This window comes from Larimichthys crocea, chromosome II (genome assembly GCF_000972845.2).
Source record: "Larimichthys crocea isolate SSNF chromosome II, L_crocea_2.0, whole genome shotgun sequence".
NCBI classification, from domain to species: Eukaryota; Metazoa; Chordata; class Actinopteri; family Sciaenidae; genus Larimichthys; species Larimichthys crocea.
In genome coordinates, this window is record NC_040012.1 from 6,207,677 (window position 1) to 6,226,379 (window position 18,703).

Genomic DNA, 18,703 nt, shown 5'->3' on the forward strand with positions numbered 1-18,703 from the left:
AGTAATATTCAGACTTGTGACCTCGCTGCTGCTTTTGTTATTTGAATTAAGTTGGGAGTATCAGGTATGTCACAAGCTACAACTTCTGAGAGAAACGCCACACAACTTCCTTATCAAAAAAACAAAAAAAAAACAAAAAAAAAAAAAACAAACCCATGGGGCAATTGATCCACAGGGAATGATCACATGTTACACAAGCCCATCTAACCAGAATATTTGGTTTCCCTCCAAAAATTATTTTTACGGCAGGTGCAACACTTAATCATGTGTTGTAAAACTGAGTGTGGTTGTTTTTTTTTTACCCAGAATAAATCGGTTAAGTTCTTCTAATGTTACGTGAAAAAAAGGATTATTAGTACTATTGAATTCACTTTTAAGGTTTAGAGGTTTTGTTGTTTATTACATCAATTTTACGTACCACCACATCAGACCCAGACAAACTTGTCCCCTTCGAAGAAGTTCAAACAAACTTACTGAGGTCCTTGGAGTGTGCAAGGACTCTGGAAATAGCTTGGTCCAGCTTTGTCCTTAGACTCTCCAAAGAGGAAGTCCAAACTCTTCACCTTCCTGACATGACACGTTTTTCTGAGGCACTTATACACAGCATTCTTGCAGACAAACTAGATGCTACTCCACCATGTACGTTAAAGGAGCTCGATTACCACAGGTCCTCTCTATCCCACAGCATGACTCTTTAACCAGCGCACTGACTGGTGCAGGACATTCCTTCTGAGATGCTGATTTGATGGAGGAAACAACCGAGGGTTGGGATGTGGGATCGAGGAACTCCCTGGGCCCGGAATGAGCTGAAGCACTAGGCACATGGTGCTTAAAAAAAAAAACCACAAGTAACCTCAATTATACAGATAAGTGGAGTTGTTGTTTCGACCTACACTTGTGCGAAGCATAATAGCACAACTTGAGTTTTGGGTTCTTGTTGAATATAATATAAATTTGTACAAACAGCACAGCTGATAATTCCAAAGGTTTGAACTACAATAACCTTGCTTTTCAAATGTTTGAGTTTACCTGCATGTTGTGTTGTTTCAGTGGGTCTGGTTCGCGTACCTGTTTTGAAATTACATTTACCTCCCGGCGGCAGGTTAATTGGGTCAGGTGGACTCGTTACACAAAGGCCCACCCCAACCACTTCTTTCATGTGCTATTATCACCTCCCGTCTTTCCACGTCTCAGCATATCCGTTCCTGTAGATTTAATCATCACCTTGCAGGGATTGTCCCTTGGCTACAGCAAACGAAGAAAACTGAACAGAGGGCAACCGTGTGGCACACCTTCAACTAAACGACAACCTTGACTTTCATCAGCTCAGTGTACGAACTCGGGATTATAAAAAGGGGGATAAAAACCTTGTCACTGCCAAACAAATTTTTATAATTCTAAATTGAACTTCACTTGTGTTTTTTTCATTTTAATTAGTTTAATTTGATCTATTTGAAAAGTCTTCAAATGAGGTTTTCAGTTTTAAGTTATAAGTTTTTACTTGTTCTAATTATGGTGATTATGGTTAATTTAAACGATATTTAAAAACCATGTCTAATTATGAGTTGGATTCACAAGTTGTTTTAACTGCTATCTAATGGTTATCAACTTCTGTTCATGGCCTTAATGGAATTGTACTTTAAAAAACTTTATTATATTTTACATTTTTTTTATCATTTATCTCACAGATAAGTTACATATTTGAAATTTCTACTGAAAACTTACTCCTCTTTGTGTATACTTCAACCACACAGCCACACTCTATATCATCACCTGAAATATAAGAATGTTGTTTTTTAATCCACAGGCCCATAATAGACAGTATAAACAAAAGATGTTGATTTTCTCTGTAGTGTGTAAATGTGGGCATACAATTTCCATGAAAACATTGCAGTTTAACAGCTTTCGTGAGCATGAGTCCACATTAATTGAACACTGTTCTGTCTTTGTGAGATAATCTCATAAAACTCTTCCTCCTTACTTCTACAGAACAGGTCTCACGGTGAATAGATAAAAATCCCAGATTGGAAGCAGCAGAAAAGAAAAACGACAGGTGGAAACAGTTCTGAGCCAATTTCCCTCGTGTCGGCTGCAGTTTATCTTGTAAACTGAGATGTGATGGGAATCAACACCTCTAAAAGGAGTAAAAATAGTCACGTCGTACACTCTTATACTAGTGTGTTGTTTCACATTCAGAGCGTCAGAAAAATATAAAAATGAAACTTAAGATAGGATGAGTCGCGCCTTAAAGATTAATATAAGTAGTACGCAGCCTGCACCTTTGGTAAACAGAGTCATAACTTACGCAGGAAATACGTGTTTAGTCTTTTTTATAACTTATTAACTCACCTCTGCGTCCCCGACTGTTTTATGAGAAATTACTCAGGTTTGGTCTCCCACACGCACACACTCAGGTATTCACGGCTTTTCCTTTATCTCCTCGAATCGGTCAGGGTCCACAATCCAGGCAGCGCCACCCCGTTTGAACTGAGTAGAGTCCCTTAGTCTAACAATAGTCTAAATAAAATCAAAAAAATCAGAAATGGCTGGAAATCCATCACTTTAGAAACAGGAAAGTTTAATCTTTACCTTTATGATTTAGAGCTTTATATTGAGTTATAGTTTAAACTTTTTATGTTTGAAAGCTCCACATAAGTATGCAGATCCTTCACTCAGGTAAAAGTCTAATACAACACGAGTACTGATACCTGCGTAAGAAAGTACTGCAGTTTGTCAGAATCATCATAAATTTGCATTAATTAAAGAGTAAAAGTACCCATGAAGTACTATGTACTCGGGCAGACTGTTATCTTCTATTATCAAGTATTTGAACTCGTGTGGATAGTAAATCAGGAGGTTGTGGTTGTTGATGATGTGAAGCTCATTTTGTTTGTATAAAAAAAAGAAAAGAAATCCAGTCGAGTCAAGAAAAAAGAGTTGCACAGTTTGAGTTTTCGGATACCTATAATTTATTTGATCAATACATACCCAGGCACCGTACAAATAGTTACCCCCGTATAAAAATACAAACATATAAAACAGACACAGACAGAGTGAACAGGTTCAGGTTACCTGAGGTACACCATACACACACACACCACACCACACACATACAGCACCACAACAACACACAATGTAAACAGATAAGAAAAAAATATGTAGTTTTTTACCCTGAAACACCAGAAATATAAAAACTGACACGAGTAGAAAAAAACATGAAACATAGATTTAAGGTTTATAGCACATCGTTAGATCATTATTATAATGAATTAATATAATATAAGATTAGGCACCTCTCCTCTGTATTTTACATGCTTGTGGGGTACGGAAGCATCATCATCCTTCCTGTGATCACATTGGGCTGTGAAGAAGTGCATGTACCGTTTATATCTTTCGTCTCGTTCTCGGCGTACCTCAGCTCTACAACAACCACTAAGTCAGCTGAGACTTGGCGCCCGATGAGGATCAGATGTGACAGAATGGATGCATGGACGATAGTTCGTTTGTAAAGTCCTTCGGGTCGAGCAGAGCTTCACCGTCCGGACTCACAGTCAGACGTTGTTGACTTCGAAACAAGGCACGCAAACTTACTGATTTATAATAATGAACTCATGCCCGGCATTGAATTAATAATCTTACTCTTTCCTCCGGTTTGACGAATTCAAATTCTGCTGTTTTGATCATAGTTATTCAGTATCCACCGGAGACAGCACACACATGTGTTTGATCCTGCTAAATGAAAACTTCCTCGAACCGCTTCAGGGATTTTGTAATCAGTGTTCCAGTAGTGTAATGATCACCTGAGTCAGAATCTGTGTGTTTTGTTGCCGCTGAGCAGACAAACCAGCGTCTAATCTATCTGCTCTCCAATCGGTTCGCGTGATGACTCCTCTTGAACCTGGACTCCTCTCCTCTGCGCCCCAACTCCTCGTCTCTCCGATGCTCCCTCCGCTCCTCCTCAGTTTATTGTGACCTTCCGATGCGACTCCGTCCTCACGTCACCCTTCCTCCGTGATCCGCCCTCCGTCGGGCTCCTCACCTCCTTGCCTTGCTCTCGCCTCAGCCTCCAGTCCTTCCAATCCCTCTCCGCAGTCCTGGCACTGTTTCGGCGCTGCCCCATCTTCCTTTATCCCTCGATTCGGGTCTGCTCCCTCCTTTCTCTTTCGCTCCTGTGTGGTCATCCTTTGTCCCGCTCCTGCTGCCGCTGTGGCCTCCTCGTACTCCACCTTCACACTTCCTGTTTTTTATTCGTGACTCCTTCCGTCCTCCTCCTGCCGATCTTACTCCTCTCGCTCTCTCTCCGTCTTCGCCCGCGCACCGTACAGCGTTCCGCTCTGCTCCGCCCGCTTTTGACGCGCCTGATCTCCTCTTCGTTTCCTCGCTTTCCTTCTCGTCTGTCTTTTTATATTCCGACCGTTGTCGTCTTGCGTGCTTGCCTGCTCTCGTATTTTTTCTTTTCCCGGCTGTGAGTCGGTTCTCGGCTTCTTTGTCCTTCTTCCTTTTCTTTTCTGAGATTGGTCTTCTTCCGAAACTTCTTTTCCCTTGACCGCCTCTTTCTTCTCATCATCACAGAAAATCTCTCTAATTGTGACTCAGACTTGCTCTTTTCCTCAACCTTTTTCCCTTTCCCTCTTTCTTTATCATCCGTTCCGCCTCCTCCTCCGTCTTTTTCTCTTCTCCTTCTTCGTTCGCTGTCTCCTCCTTCCCTTTTTCTCCATTCTTACTTTTAATTTTTTCCTGCGCCATCTCTTTATTCTCTTCGGCTCTCCTCCTCCTCATGCTTCTTGTCCATTTCTCCCTCCATCAGGTTCCAGTTTTCCTGCTTCTTCGGATCCGACTCCAATCATCGTCGTCGCGACTTTGCCCCTCAACCTCCGTGATTCGCCTCGATTCCTCCACCGCGATGCCATCCATCGTTTTCTGCAGCTCCGTCTGCTTCACCGTTGGTCACTCCAGAGAGGCCGCCTGCCGTTTCTTTTGCAGACGGTCCCTGATCTTGTGGCGAACTTATTTTGGCAACCCTTGCGATCTCAGTGGGGAACATTATGGTGAGGAAAAAACGCCAGAGCGAGGAAGAGTGCTGACATCACCCCGGTGGTGAAGCTGGGATGGCTGGGCGGCTTTGGCGGCGGGCCGCCTGCGCTCCTAAAACCTGCACAGTCTGATGAGCTTGTCGGTGTTGATCATCAGGGCTTTACCCGGCAACCAGCCCTCCTCATCACGTGTTTTAAGTGTGTGGGTTAAAGCACTTTTTGGCCGCACTCTCTAGGAATTTTTTAAAGAGTCCCTCCTGGAGGGTGTCCATACCAGCCTAACGAGGGTCACAGAGGAAACAACATCGTTTTGGATGAAATTAAGATCAATTACAATTTAATTCCTGGTTTTTTATACACTCTTTAAGTCCATAAATGAAGTTTATTTTTTAAAAAACCAAACCCATATGAAAGATATTAAAATATCTGATGTTTGTCCTGTCTGTTTTTTTAATTATTTTAGTCGATGAGAAACTGGAAGAAACCCTGCAGGTTGAAAGCTGATTCAAACGGAAGCACTGCAACATTAAGCGATAAGGAGTGTTGCTTTAATGCCTTAATTGGCACGACATTTTGCCAATATTGACGTAAAGCACCCCTTGAATGTATATTGTTGATTATACAACAATTAAACTCCTAAATAAAATATAGAATCAAAATGTTTCATCAAATTTACAAGCAGCGATGGTCAGGCCCCCTCACATGTGCCGCACGTCGAATGTGCTAATATCGGTCTTGATAACCGCAAGAGTTTCAGAAAGCTCTGAGAAGGGGCTTTCCTGACGAATGTCTTCTTTGAATCTTTGATGGATCGCCACGCCACATCCGTGTCCTCCTCAAAATTCATCTTTGGATACTTTTTACTCAGGAAGTCTATGGAACACACCTACCAAGTTTAAAGGCCATGCAATGAGATCGTTCAATATGACCCCTTGTCAACCAGCCGAAACAAGCAAAGATAGTGGATTTTCCAATTCTTCTTAAATATCTCTGGCTTCGCTTTCTTGTAGCCAAGTTGCTCCGAGATTTTTTTTTTGGTCCTGTCATTTTACAATCGGGAGGAATTTCATAACTCTGTGGCCAAACTGTGGCGGGGCTTTTCCAAAGAAAAATCAAGGGGGCGCTTAGAAAGAGTTGATAGATCATCAAAACGCGCCAGATTTTTTTTGAAAAAAAAAAAGAGACTCCATTGGACTTTTGCGGATTTTAAGCAAAAGTGTTCGGCTCAAATAATTTACGTCCTTTCTTGGGGCAAGTGATGGCAATTTTCTGAGAAAGGTTATGTTGTAAAACAGATGCTGGATCCGAGTTTCTTTGTTAGAATAAGAACGGGTTGGTTTTGGCAGTTTTTCAAAATGCAGTTTAAAGGGTAAATCGCGACAAACCAGAATCTGAACTCCTGATCTGTTTTTCTTCCTTCTCAGACATCACCCTGGCTGAGAACCCAAAACCTCACGTCAAAAAAACCACCAAACGCTCAGCCTGGCGACATTACAGTGAGTCACGGCACACGAACGTCATCAAAAGAAAATTCCACTGTCTTGACAGATTTTTTTGGAAAGCATCACAGTAATGCAGCTTCGTGTTTTTCTCATTCAGACTCCTCTTCTTTCTTTCCTTCTTTTTTAACAGCCGCTCCTCGTTTGACCTCAACACGACTTTTAGAGCGATTAACAGTCCAGGGAGAAAAATGTGTTTGTCCTCGTCAGGCATGTGAGCAATCTTCCAGTTGTTTGTTTTTCACAGCAGTGCACCTGTTTGTCTGCCCTGTGTGGAGCGTACAGGTGAATGAATGAAGCTGTAGGGATAATTAATTGGGTACAAAATTTTGAAGAAGTTCCAGCTTTGGCATTAGTTTGAGTTGACAGAGGGTGAAGTACCAGGATACAGGCCGGACATTAACTTAAACCTAAGGTGGCGAGGGGGACAAGTAATCACAAAGTAAACAACAAAGCCACATTAGCTTGGTTCCAGTTCTTTTAGTTGTAAGCTTATCTGATTTTCATGAGCCCCAGAGCTCGTTGAATTAATTGTTAGATCTGAAGAGTGGAATGTCAGGAGAAACTCCCAGCAACGTCTTTCAGAAAAATGACGTTAGTCCGGTAATTAAGCAATGGCAAATTTTCTTCTGGTTTCAGCTCCTCTGATGTGAAGAATCGGTGCTGCTGCACTTGTTTTTTCATTTGCACTTTATTTTTTCAGTTCAGGTTGTTAAACATTTGTGTTTGACAAGTTTACATGGAGCGTTTTGTCGCTATGTCCACACTCAAGTGGCTCATTCAACACTCTTCGTCTCTTTATTTGCAGTGAAAGTGGACGGCTGCAGACCTTCTTCACATATACATAGAAAAGTTTGGTTACAGCTGATTTTAGTTTTTTTGGCTGCTGTTTCTAAAAGGTTACGGAAACACAGTATATAATATATAATGTAATAGTATAGTTGCAATTCCACGAGTCGGGAAACTAAATGGAACTGAGCCGTCCTTACTGTCTAACATGAAAATTGGTATGTACCGCCTCCGTTTCAGAGTGTAATGCCACTGTGGTAATATGGACAGTTTGTATTTGTTGATACAGCAAACAGCAAGCAAGCTCACCAACAGAAGACATAGCAGCCAGCGGATAGACTCACTAAGTCCAACGCAGTCAGTCCAGCTCGGGCTGTCTTCAGCTTTGTATTTCATTTCACCTCACCAGCACGTGCCAACCCCTAAAAGCGAGTCCCAAGATTTACTCTTGTCCGGGTCATGCTCCGTTCTCTTCTTGGCTTCCCTCGCTCTTCCGTCCTTTTTCTCCTCTGGTCCATTATTCTCCTTATGGTCAGTGTCCAAAATGCCTGTTGAACAACCACCACACTGCGCAAGTGCTCTGAGCTTGCACCCGCTAACATGAGGCTCGCAGCTACAGCTGCGCAGTTTACTTCACTGTCCATATGAACTCGGTAAATTCAGAGAGTTTAGGCGGAGCGGCTGGACTCAAGAGGAAAACCCGAAAACATTTTTCTTTCTTTCTCATTAAAATAGAATCCAGTTTTCACGTAAAATCAGTGAAATATTATGTAGGTGTGTGCTTGGTGCCGTAAAACGTTTACATGTCCCACAAGTGTGATCGTACTGGAGCACATCATTAAAACATCAGTGTAGCTTCAAAATGATTTAAAAAAAAATGTGTCCATTTGAGCAAAACAAAATATTTGCTCTGCCACCAGTTGAAGGTCCAAGCAACAAGTTGAAATGGTTTAGACAGGTGTTTTTCAACCAAACCCGGAATGTTAGTCGGATTGTCATGTATTTGTATAGGAAAAAACACAGCTGAACAAAGGTTACAAACCCAAATAACTGTAGTTTAAACTTTTATTATGATTTAGATTAAATGGACAATTAATATCTCTTCAACAATATGGTACTGTCACCGTGCATTTAAGGTAGACTATAATAACTAGTTCTTGTCTTGGCCTTGGGTTTCACATAACTGAGCTACCTGCCAAGATAACAGCTAACGTGTTCAACCGAAGTCCTGTACAGTTGCAGAACTGCTTGTGGTGCCAGATGGGGCAGATCTAGATGAATTGGCAAACCAAAAAGTTCAGCAACTTTTATATAAACAGGCATGCTGGAAATAGCAAGTGGGTTGGTATATTTCTTTGTCGCGATAAAAACACAATTATCTACTACGTGCTTGGGTAAAATGTTTAACATTCTCAAAGCAAAGTTCATCTTGCCCCCAGTCACTAATCCACAAGAAGTGTTTTGCAAATAACATGAATATCATTAAGTTTTTTAGCTGTAGCTTCTTCTCAGGTAAAATGGTGGCAAAAGAAAAAAGGATGCTTAGACACAACGTATGAAGAAGATAAAGTAAAGCATCTGGATACATAGTTTTTAACACTCGTCGTAAATCCAGAGGGCAATAAGCTTCACTTTCATTGTGTCCACTGGCCACAGCTTCCTGAGACTCCGTAGTCTCCCAGCATGGTGAACAGTGCAAGGACAACTCAGCAGGATCGGCCAGCTGGCAAGGAAAGATGCAAAAGGAGTTTATCAGTAAATGTTTGTTCATTATTCTTTGTGTGAGGGTGAGGCATTCATCAGTTGGGTGAAGTTATTGTAATAACATTCTATTGTCTGTTGTACTAACAATTGGCAAAATATCATCTTATTGTCCCCACTATTATTTGTGTCAGCTATCAAGTCTTTGGCAGAGGCTTTTAGTTGCGTGCCTCCTGTTACAGGTATCTCAGTTACCATTGTACACTGACGATATGCTTTTATTTCTTACCAATCCAAAGTTCTCGATAGACTATTAGAGGCACCAGAGAGATACACTTCCCATCTTTCGTCAAACTCTGGTTGACCCCGCTTTGACAGTTTTACGACTTTGACCTTTGACCCAAAAAGAGGGGTCCCTGCCCACCCCGGCATTGCTATTGGCTGTGCTGAAGGGGGTGGTACGCATGCCATTACCCCACAGCCTGCCACCTGTACTGCTATTGGCTGCGCTGAATGTGTGTGTGCGCGTGCAAATGTTGTAAAAAAAAAAAATAATAAAATCTGTAAAACAACCAATGAGAGAAAGGAGGTATTTCTGGTCTTCTCCCCTCATGAAGTCATGGAGTTAAAGTTAAAAGGAATGTTCTGGATGGCGGGAAACTCAGTTGTGGAAACAACTGCAGCCGTCAAACACACACGCAGATAAGACCTCCGAGTGTAAGAATATCCTGCAAATGACCGGAACACAGATATGTAAACAAACCAGCAGATATCTCCTGGGTTAGAGAGGTGGAAGGCTAATCCTCAAATGGCTGAAATAAAGTCATAAATGCGTTTTCTGGGTATAAAAGCGTATCTTACACTCTCATACACAGACACACACACACACACACACACAAGACCCCCAACTGTAAGAATCTTCTAGAAATGGCGGGAAACTCAGTTGTGAAAACAAATCAACCAGCAAAACATCTGATATTGAGATGCAAGCTAACACCTCAAATGGTTGAAACATCGTAAACTAATAAATTGTCTTCAGCATTCGTTTTCTGGGTATAAAACTGTAACTTAGGGCAGCAGACAGCAGAGTGAACGCACGAAGGCTGACAAGATGGAGCGCGGTATGGGAAAACTTTAACTTTATCTTTTGTCTTTTTACCAAAAAAGTGAACTATAGTATTCATTTTATTTTAGAAAATAACATTTCATCCGGGGTTCAGCCTCCTACTTGTCCTTCTGACCAACAAGCCCTCTTTCCCGGTAAGTGATTTAACTTTTTTTTTATTCGGTTTTGCAACAATTGTCTTTTTCATTTCTTGAAGTAACTTCTGACAAGTTTGAGTAACTTCTGAAAAATACGAGTGCACTACTACACAGTTTACACACATTTTAGAAACTACATGTTTTTCTGTGTTATAAGACATTTTTGGTGCTTTTGGGTTGTTGTATCCAGGATTTTGTTTTGTTTTCTACACTGAATGTCTTTTTTTCATTTCATGAAGTGACTTCTGACGAGTTTGAGGGCATCCAACTCACACAATCAGATCACAGTGGGTCTATTATTTTCTCTTTATTTTCTCTGACTTTGTCAGTAAACTGATGAGATGTAACTTTTTTAACTTTTTCCTTGTCTCCAAACTTTCATATATAGATTTTCTAGGCGAGGCGACGCTGCTCCAGAGTGTTAGAACGCCTGTATCTGTCTATCTATTAGATGGTGATGCAGGAGGCACTCCGAGCACTCCTCCAGCAACGAGTCATCCTCATGCGAACCGTCCGCGATTAGGACGACGCAACCGCCCTACTTAGGCAGGAAATTCTGCCGACACTAGAAGTGGAGCATCAGGTAAGTCGCAAAAACTTTCTAAAAGAAAAAATATATATAAATATATATATTTCCGACGATGAAAAGGGTGACATTTGGATTTCAATGATGTTTTATACAGAGCCCGGGCCTTCAGTTTCTCCTCTCGGGAGTCCTGTGTCAGAGCTACCTATGTCCCTATGTCCGTCATCAAGGTAGGCAATGTTTTCTAAATATAAAATGATCTTTTTGTCTTGTCTCTTAATTGTCTTGTGAATTAAAATATGTTTAGTTTTTTTTGGGGGGTTGTGGAACAAAGGAGCGGTGGGACCAAAACCCTGGAGCCGGAAGTGCAGCCTGACTGCAGAGACACGACGCGGGAAGGAGTTGACTCACGCCCACTGACTGCGGACGAACGTGAGAGATTTCATTGCTGATTGCTGATTTCATTAAGAAACTGGACGATCGTGAGAGACTGCAAAGGTTGGACGTGCTATTGCTGATTTCAGTAGGAAAAAGTCCTAAAAGTGTGGTGTGACATTTAAAATAAACTAAAAAAAATGGATGAAGAAAACTTTTTAGAGTCTTTTGGTCTGTCTGATTTAGAGTTTATGGTTGAGCAATTGAATCAAATCTCCCCACCTCCTCCTGTAGATGTAGTCGTTGCTAATGTAAATGAACCGTCATGCATCGACTGCTAATACTCTTTCCAACCCAAGGATAGAAGAACGGCGCGGGGCTGCGTCAATACCAAAACAGACGAACGGGGGGCAGGGGTGGCTAGGGAATCACTCCGCAAAGGGGTCCGCACGGGAATGGGTTGAAAGTTACAATTGTGGGGCCATGACAGGCGTGTAAATAACTGGGAGCAACGTGGGGGGCATGCGAGATTTACCAACAAGGGAAGAGGAGGGAAAGCCCATCCATCGCCTCCTCCTGCTCCCCATCCCCTTCCCCCTCCTCCTGCCACAGCTAATGAAAACCAAGTTCCCCCTCCTTTTCCTCCTCCTACCCCACCACCGCCCTTCAACAATCGGCTTCATTTCAAACTCAAATTAGAGGAACTCATGTCAGCATGGTGGAGGAAACGTGAGAGGTCAGCTGTATTCACCCCCAGGGCCGTCACCTCCTCCATCTCCTCCACCTCCTCCAACATCCGACCGTGTCCCGCGATCGGTTCAACAATCTACAAAAGCTACATGAAGCCCTACGCCCACCAATGCAAAGGTCACTGCTCTGTGTGTAACAACCCAGATTGCACTGAGCAGAGCTCAAACCCGTAGCATGCAGCGACGGCAACAGGATGTGTTGTACGGCTCTGTGTTTTGACAGGCACAAGGAGCCTAGGAAAGACCTTGGGTGAAACACAGAGCAGTATTGTGGACACAATCAAAAGATTTCGTTGCCTTTGGGACAATGACAATAACTCTTGAATTGAATTGAATTGATTGAAGATATCAGAGTTGCAACAAAAATTATCCACTCTCATAATCACAAGGCCAGCGGCCTAAATGCAACATCTACGAAAGGAATTAGACTCTGGACGCCGGGTGATCACCTCTGCTTCATTCAGCCTTTGTCTCCGACTAGAGATCATGCATAGAAAATTGATTTTTTATGGACTTTGAAGTTTTGTTGTTCAAAAACGTGCACAAACCTTTTCTTGTCTGCACCAAAAACGCTGAGTGGCGTGCGGTGGATGTCTTATGGTTTGAACTGTGTCAGGGACTTTCTTTTGCATTTCAGGAGGCCCATGTACCTAAACAGTGTGTTGTGGGCACCTCTTCTGTTACAGATATCTCAGTGGGAACGTAAGATATAATTAGTATGCCCGACGATGTGCATCTTTTCTATTCAATCCAGATGTTTCGATATGTTTCGCAACAGATAGCGGCTGTTCTGGATGTGATTGGTTGTCTTTGGTCATTTTTGCGTTTGGAAGCTCTTATTTTCTTCTATTTTCTTGAATTCCCCAGTGTGAGATCAAGTCTATCTTATCTTGTTTGAACTGTATGCTTGCCTATAGTCCAATTTTCACACGGACTTCAAAGTTCAGTTTTGCCTGTGGTGACAGCAGCTGGCAATGTCTGCTCAACGTCTATTTACATTACGCGGATCATATGACATCAATTTCCTTGACAACTGGACAAAAGTCCATTTGTTGACGTAGATAATCGGATGTGATGCGAAAGCTCCAAAACAGCTGCTAAATGTATGCTGAATTACAATATACTGTTCCTAAACCCATTATTTCTTTGGATGACCCTCGAATTTGGTTAGAACCTAAACATAATTTTTCTGTGTACCATGAGCTCCATTGGGATGCTGCGGCAGAAGTGAGGTTCACACGTTGGTTCAGGGTGGCGATGAATTGTCCGATTCCACCATCTAAATAATTACATGAGAGGACAGAGGGTGGGAGGTATACAGCCTGTATGGATGAGTATCTTAAAGTCACAATAAAATAAATATAATGTACAGCTATCGAGAGCAGGAAATCCAAATTCATCGCTAGTCCTAATCTCATTCATCATCATCAATTTGTCCGTTTTAAATTTATTTTATTTATTCCATGATGGACGGGTCTTTGCACAAAAGCAGTGCAATTCACAATATTGTGTCAAGCATCACAGCTATATACAAGCTTGTGGTGGTAGTGTAATTTTAATACACTAATAATAATAATTAACTTTATCCTGAAAATCTTTATGACGATATTGTTGTTGCTGTTTCTGCAGGGAAATTGTGTTGTGAACCAGAAGAATATCAAATAAAGTGTGTGTTAATGTGTATTCACTTACCTGCAGTGACAACTCCAGAACCGGCGGTGATGGTGGGGTTGGTACTGATGGTGATCCTGTTCTGGTTGACGGTCACGCCTGGGATATCGAACTCACACCTGATCACATCGCCTTTCAGCATGACTCGAATTCCAGTCACTCTCTAATGAGGTAATATGACATTTAACAGCAGAGTTTAGGTAAAAAGATACAACGTGTAATATAGTATTCACACAGAAATCACAGAGGAAATAATTTTATCTAACATTTTGGGGAAAAATGCTCAGCATTCAGCAAAACATTGTTATATTTATTTGATATGCCATTCATATGGCATTTTCATGTCAATTATACGGCAACTATAAGGATTCATACGGTAAATAAGAATTCCAACCATAAAGGTGAAATCAACAGTACAACTTACAGTCTCCGCTGGCATGAACGGGTTACTACTGTTGTTTCTGCTCAGCGTCCGGAAGAACGTTGCATTGGCTGAGCCGTTATGTGCACAGACGAACAGACTGGTGCTGCCCTGAGGAAAGAATTAGTGGGTTTAAAAAAGATTAGTTAACTCTCTTAAAGCAAGGGGAAATCAAATTCCAGCATCACAGACTAGCGACTTTGTTATGTTTGATTAAAAGTGATTAAAGTTATGAAATGTTCCAGACAATAGTTAACTTTACAGCCCTACTTGTTTTGTCTGTTGTGTGTTGACCTTCATGCTCACCTGGATGTTTTTCAAGTATTTGTGCACTATTATGGTTTACTTCTGTTTCCTTGTTTGCATTTGTGTTTCATGCCTTTGTTCAGGTCAAGTTATTCCGGAAAGTTTTCCACACTGCACAATGGGCTTCATGTGACTCTGTATTTGCGTAAGACACTCTGGTTTGTTATTTCCGTGTAATTTAAATTACTTGAAATTATAACCTGAACTAACCTGCAGTAAATTAACTGCATGAGGAAGCTGGCAGTGATATAATCATTTTTCTGTTGATGGTTTAACTTTTTACAATTATACATTATCCTCACAGACAGGCAAGTTTTTATTTTATCATATATCTATCTTATCTGTGATCATTTCCAAAAAAGTTAGATATCTGGCACCCGTTTTTTACCTAGGTTTTTTTACTAGTTTTTTAATAGTTTGAAAATTGTATTTCAAACTATTAAATGTGTGTTCTGAAGCATGGAGCTGTCTTTTACCCAATGCTCTTTACAACCTTTATTGAAGATTCAGGCAGCCTTATCGGCACAATATATAACATATAAAGTCAATAAATGTCACATGACATATTTAACGAGCCATTTGTAATGAATCAGGTCAATAAAACCTTAAATAAAGAAGTAAGTCAATTTACTTTTACTACGAGAGCTGTGATATGCTCGTGTCTGGGTGCCATATAATATTTGCCAGGTGTCTGTTATCAGCTTATCACTAGTATTTACATTTCTATGGCTGTGGGAGGGGAACTTGACGCTGGAAATTTTTGACTTTACAAGACAATGCTTGTCAAACACGGTCTCTGTGAATTGGGCTATTTTTTATTTGATGTCAAGTCAAAATATTTGCTCTGCCACCAGTTGAAGGTCCAAGCAACATGCTTGAATGGTTAGACAGGTTTTTCAACCGAACCCTCGGATGTCAGTGTATTTGTAGAGGAAACAAAGCTGAACCAAAGATTACAAACCCAAATAACTGTAGTTTAAACTTTATTATTATTTTAGATTAAGTGGACAATTAGATATCCCTTCAACAAATATTTTACACTCACATCTGCAAGGGTGGCTCCCATAGCGACGTATCCCGGGGACTGAACGTTTCCCCTGAGGTCGATGGTCAGGTCAGCCCTGTTAGGAAGAAAAAAGGCTTTGATAGCAAAGGAGACAAACAGGCAGTTGCCGTTTGTAGATGGATCGCAGCCGGTTGGGTTGTCCAAACACAGTTTAAGGGGTCCACAACCATCCCGAGTGATGTTCACCTGGAAGACACACACAGTCATTCATACACCGAGCCACAAGAGTAGACATTTCACATGGCTTGTGGAAGAAGCAAGTTGAGTTTAAGAGCTAAGCAACCAATTTACAGTTACAGTTGGTTTACAGGCGACAAGGAGCCTGTGCAGGGTGCTGTATAGATACCAATGCATTATATTGCATTTGGGGAATTGTAGTTTCCAGAGTTTTTTTGATGTTGACTCAAGATGCAACCCTGCAAAAAATTCTGCTTTGATTAACAGTGTGGCTGCTTTGATTGACAGCTGGGTGCCATTACAGACGGCTTGTTTGTCATTCAGCCCACTGATGATCCACAACTTTGCCAATTTTTAGATTAGCCGCGAGGCAGAAGAGGCAGGACTGCCAACATGGTGGAAGCCAGTGCCACAGATTTTCAGTTTCAAATGGCTCTTCAGGGTCCATTTTCAGTGTTAGAAATCGGTGTGTTCTACAGCGACGTCTGTAAATATAAAGTCTCATTCACTTTAAGATGGGGGTTTATGGAGAGTGACTCAACCTGGAGCCAGCCTGATGTGGCCGTTTGAGGAACTGCAGTTTTCAGCACTTTATGTTGACTTCATTTCACAGTCACGGAAATTGCTGCTTGGTAGAAACGTGAAAAAATACTGTCTAGAAAATAGTGTTTGTTCTGCTTGTCCACTCTGGGTGGAAGATAGTAACATCTGTAGATATAAAGTGTCACTCTAAGGTAACAAAAATGTAACGATTCTTATTTTCAGATGATTATACACAAATAAAAACACAGCTGTGAGTATTATATTCCAAAAAGCACACTGGACCTTTAAATAAAATCACTGAAGCATGAAGAATAAAAACATGAGGTGTTAAAACTTTTGAAAGCAATCCTTAAACTAATAAAGATAACAGATACATATGTTTGAGGCACAAAGCTGAGTACACAGGATTAAAGTGAAAGAAGGCAAACCTCTGTATTATTGGAAAATGACAAATGAGACGTCCCTTGAACGCCTGACGCCACAAAGACGGTCAGTGTAGCAAACAACACGATCAATCGTCCTTCCATTCCTGATAGGAGAGCACAGAAAAAGATCAATGTTTAAATAAATATTAAAAATCTGATTTTAAAAAAAAGGTCTAATTTGAGAGTTTTTCTATTACCAATACACTAAACCTTAAGATGAAATCTCTTATATTAACATTAATAAGTAAAAATCTGCATGAATAACTGATTTAAACACATTTTAACAAAGTGTCTAATTGTATTTCTACTACGAAAACACATTTGGTTTAATAAAAACATATATAATATATTATTTTGAATTATACACAAAGAGGATATGTTTTCAGAGATTAAAATGTACTTTATCTGTGAATAAATGTAAAAAATAATGTAATAATAAAGTTTTTAAAGTACAAATTCATATAAGTCATGAAACAGAGTGATACCCTTAGATACAGTTAGAAAACACTTGTAATCAACTCATAATTAAGATGTTTTTATCTTTAAATTAACTCATAATCATCATAATTAGAACAGTAAAAACTTATAACTTAAAACTTAACCTCATTGAACTTTTCAAATAATCAAATTAAATAATTAAAATGAAGAAACACAAGTGATTCAATTTAAATATAAAAATTTGTTTTGAAGTTTTCCCTTTTTATATCCGAGTCTTACCTGAGCTGTGAAAGTCAAAGTTCGTGTTGAGGTGTGCAAATGTTCTCTGTTCAGCTTCTTCTGTGAGCAAACAATCCCTGCAGTGATGATTTAAATCAGCGAACTGATGCTGAGCGGGGAAGAGGGAGGTGATATAGCATCATGAAGAGGGGTGTGGCCTTTGTAAGAGTCCACCTGACCAATTACCTGCCTGGAAGGTATGTAATTCAAAACAGGTGACCGACCACTGAATCAACATGCTAACTCAACATTTGAAAGAAGGTTATTGTAGTTCAAACTTTGGATTATAGCTTTGTTTGTACAAATTAATATTATATTCACAAGAACTCAAAACTCAAGTTCTATTCCAAAGTTATCGTTCGAAACAACTCCACTATCTGGTATAATTGAGGTTACTTGCTGTTTTTTTAAGCACATTAGTGACTTCAGGTGATATCAGATAAGATTCACTCGTCACATCACCTCGTTGTTACTCATAAATAAGAAATCTCTAGAAGAATGTCATGAAGTCGTGCTGGTGTTAAAGAGTCAGCTGTTGGGATGAAGGACCTGTGGTAGAGCTCCTTCTTACATGGTGGGAGTAGCAGTCTGTTGCTGAAGGAGCTGTTTAAGGCCTCAAACAGTGTCATGCAGGAGGTGAGAGGAGTTGGACTTCCTCTGGAGAGTCTAGAGGACAAAGCTGGACCAGCTAGTCAGAGTCCTGCACACTCCAAAGGACCTCAGTAAGTTGTAACTTCTCGAAGGTGACAAGTTGTGTCTGGAGTCTGATGTGTGTACGGTAAAATGATGTAATAAAACACCTTAAACCTTAAAAGTGAATTCAATAGTACTAATATCCTTTTTCACGTAACATTAGAAGAACTTATACCGAATTTATGCTGGTAAAAAAAAACAACCACAGCTCAGTTTTACAACACATGATTAAGTGTCACCTGCTAAAATTGTTGTGAGGACAAACAATATTCTGGTTAAGGCTGTGTAACATTGTGATCATTCCTGTGGAATCAATTGCCCATGGGTTTTTTTTTTTTGGTTTTTTTTTGATAAGGAAGTTGTGTGGCGTTTCTCAGAAGTTGTAGGCTGTGAACTAACTGATACGTCCCACTTATTAAAATAACAAAAGAGCAGCGAGGTCACAGTCTGATATTACTACAGATTTAAGTTTGATGCACTTTATTTGATGCACATAAACACATAATAATTTGTTTTTTTTCTCCTCATCCTAACCCCTGAGAGGCCTGCATAAAAACTATGTTCAACCCACTGTGAGACTCTCTGAGACTCCCCTGAGGCCCAAATTTCTTTTGTTGCCACTCTTTCTTTGAAGCAGACGGAAACTCTGAAGGATTCATTTCCCGAAAAGAATTTTACGTACAAGACAGAAGCATGCTATTTTTCTGTTGTCGGGAAGAAACCGGTGTTATTTCTGTAAATAAAATAAC

General features: G+C 40.5%; 1 protein-coding gene across 1 annotated transcript; it reads right to left on the reverse strand.

The window, feature by feature from the left end:
- Positions 1-470: 470 nt before the first annotated feature.
- Positions 471-17,480, reverse strand: LOC113748314 (putative ferric-chelate reductase 1). Its single transcript, XM_027291657.1, has 7 exons — positions 17,262-17,480; positions 16,548-16,648; positions 15,379-15,585; positions 14,031-14,138; positions 13,628-13,769; positions 13,133-13,214; positions 471-567 (listed from the first exon to the last, which is right to left on the reverse strand). Exons 2-7 carry the CDS (start codon positions 16,644-16,646, stop codon positions 471-473), a joined length of 735 nt encoding a protein of 244 aa, XP_027147458.1. The 5' UTR covers positions 16,647-16,648; positions 17,262-17,480.
- Between the last annotated feature and the right edge of the window lie 1,223 nt (positions 17,481-18,703).

What these genes read in the sequence shown, in the direction of transcription:
- LOC113748314 (XM_027291657.1), bottom strand. Translation starts at nt 16,646, where the DNA reads ATGGAAGGACGATTGATCGTGTTGTTTGCTACACTGACCGTCTTTGTG. An exon ending in TGGGAGCCACCCTTGCAGAT is followed by an intron (nt 14,139 to 15,378) that starts GTGAGTGTAAAA and finishes TTCTTTCCTCAG; the next exon opens with GGCAGCACCAGTCTGTTCGT. An exon ending in GCATCCCAATGGAGCTCATG is followed by an intron (nt 568 to 13,132) that starts GTACACAGAAAA and finishes GTGTCATGTCAG; the next exon opens with GAAGGTGAAGAGTTTGGACT.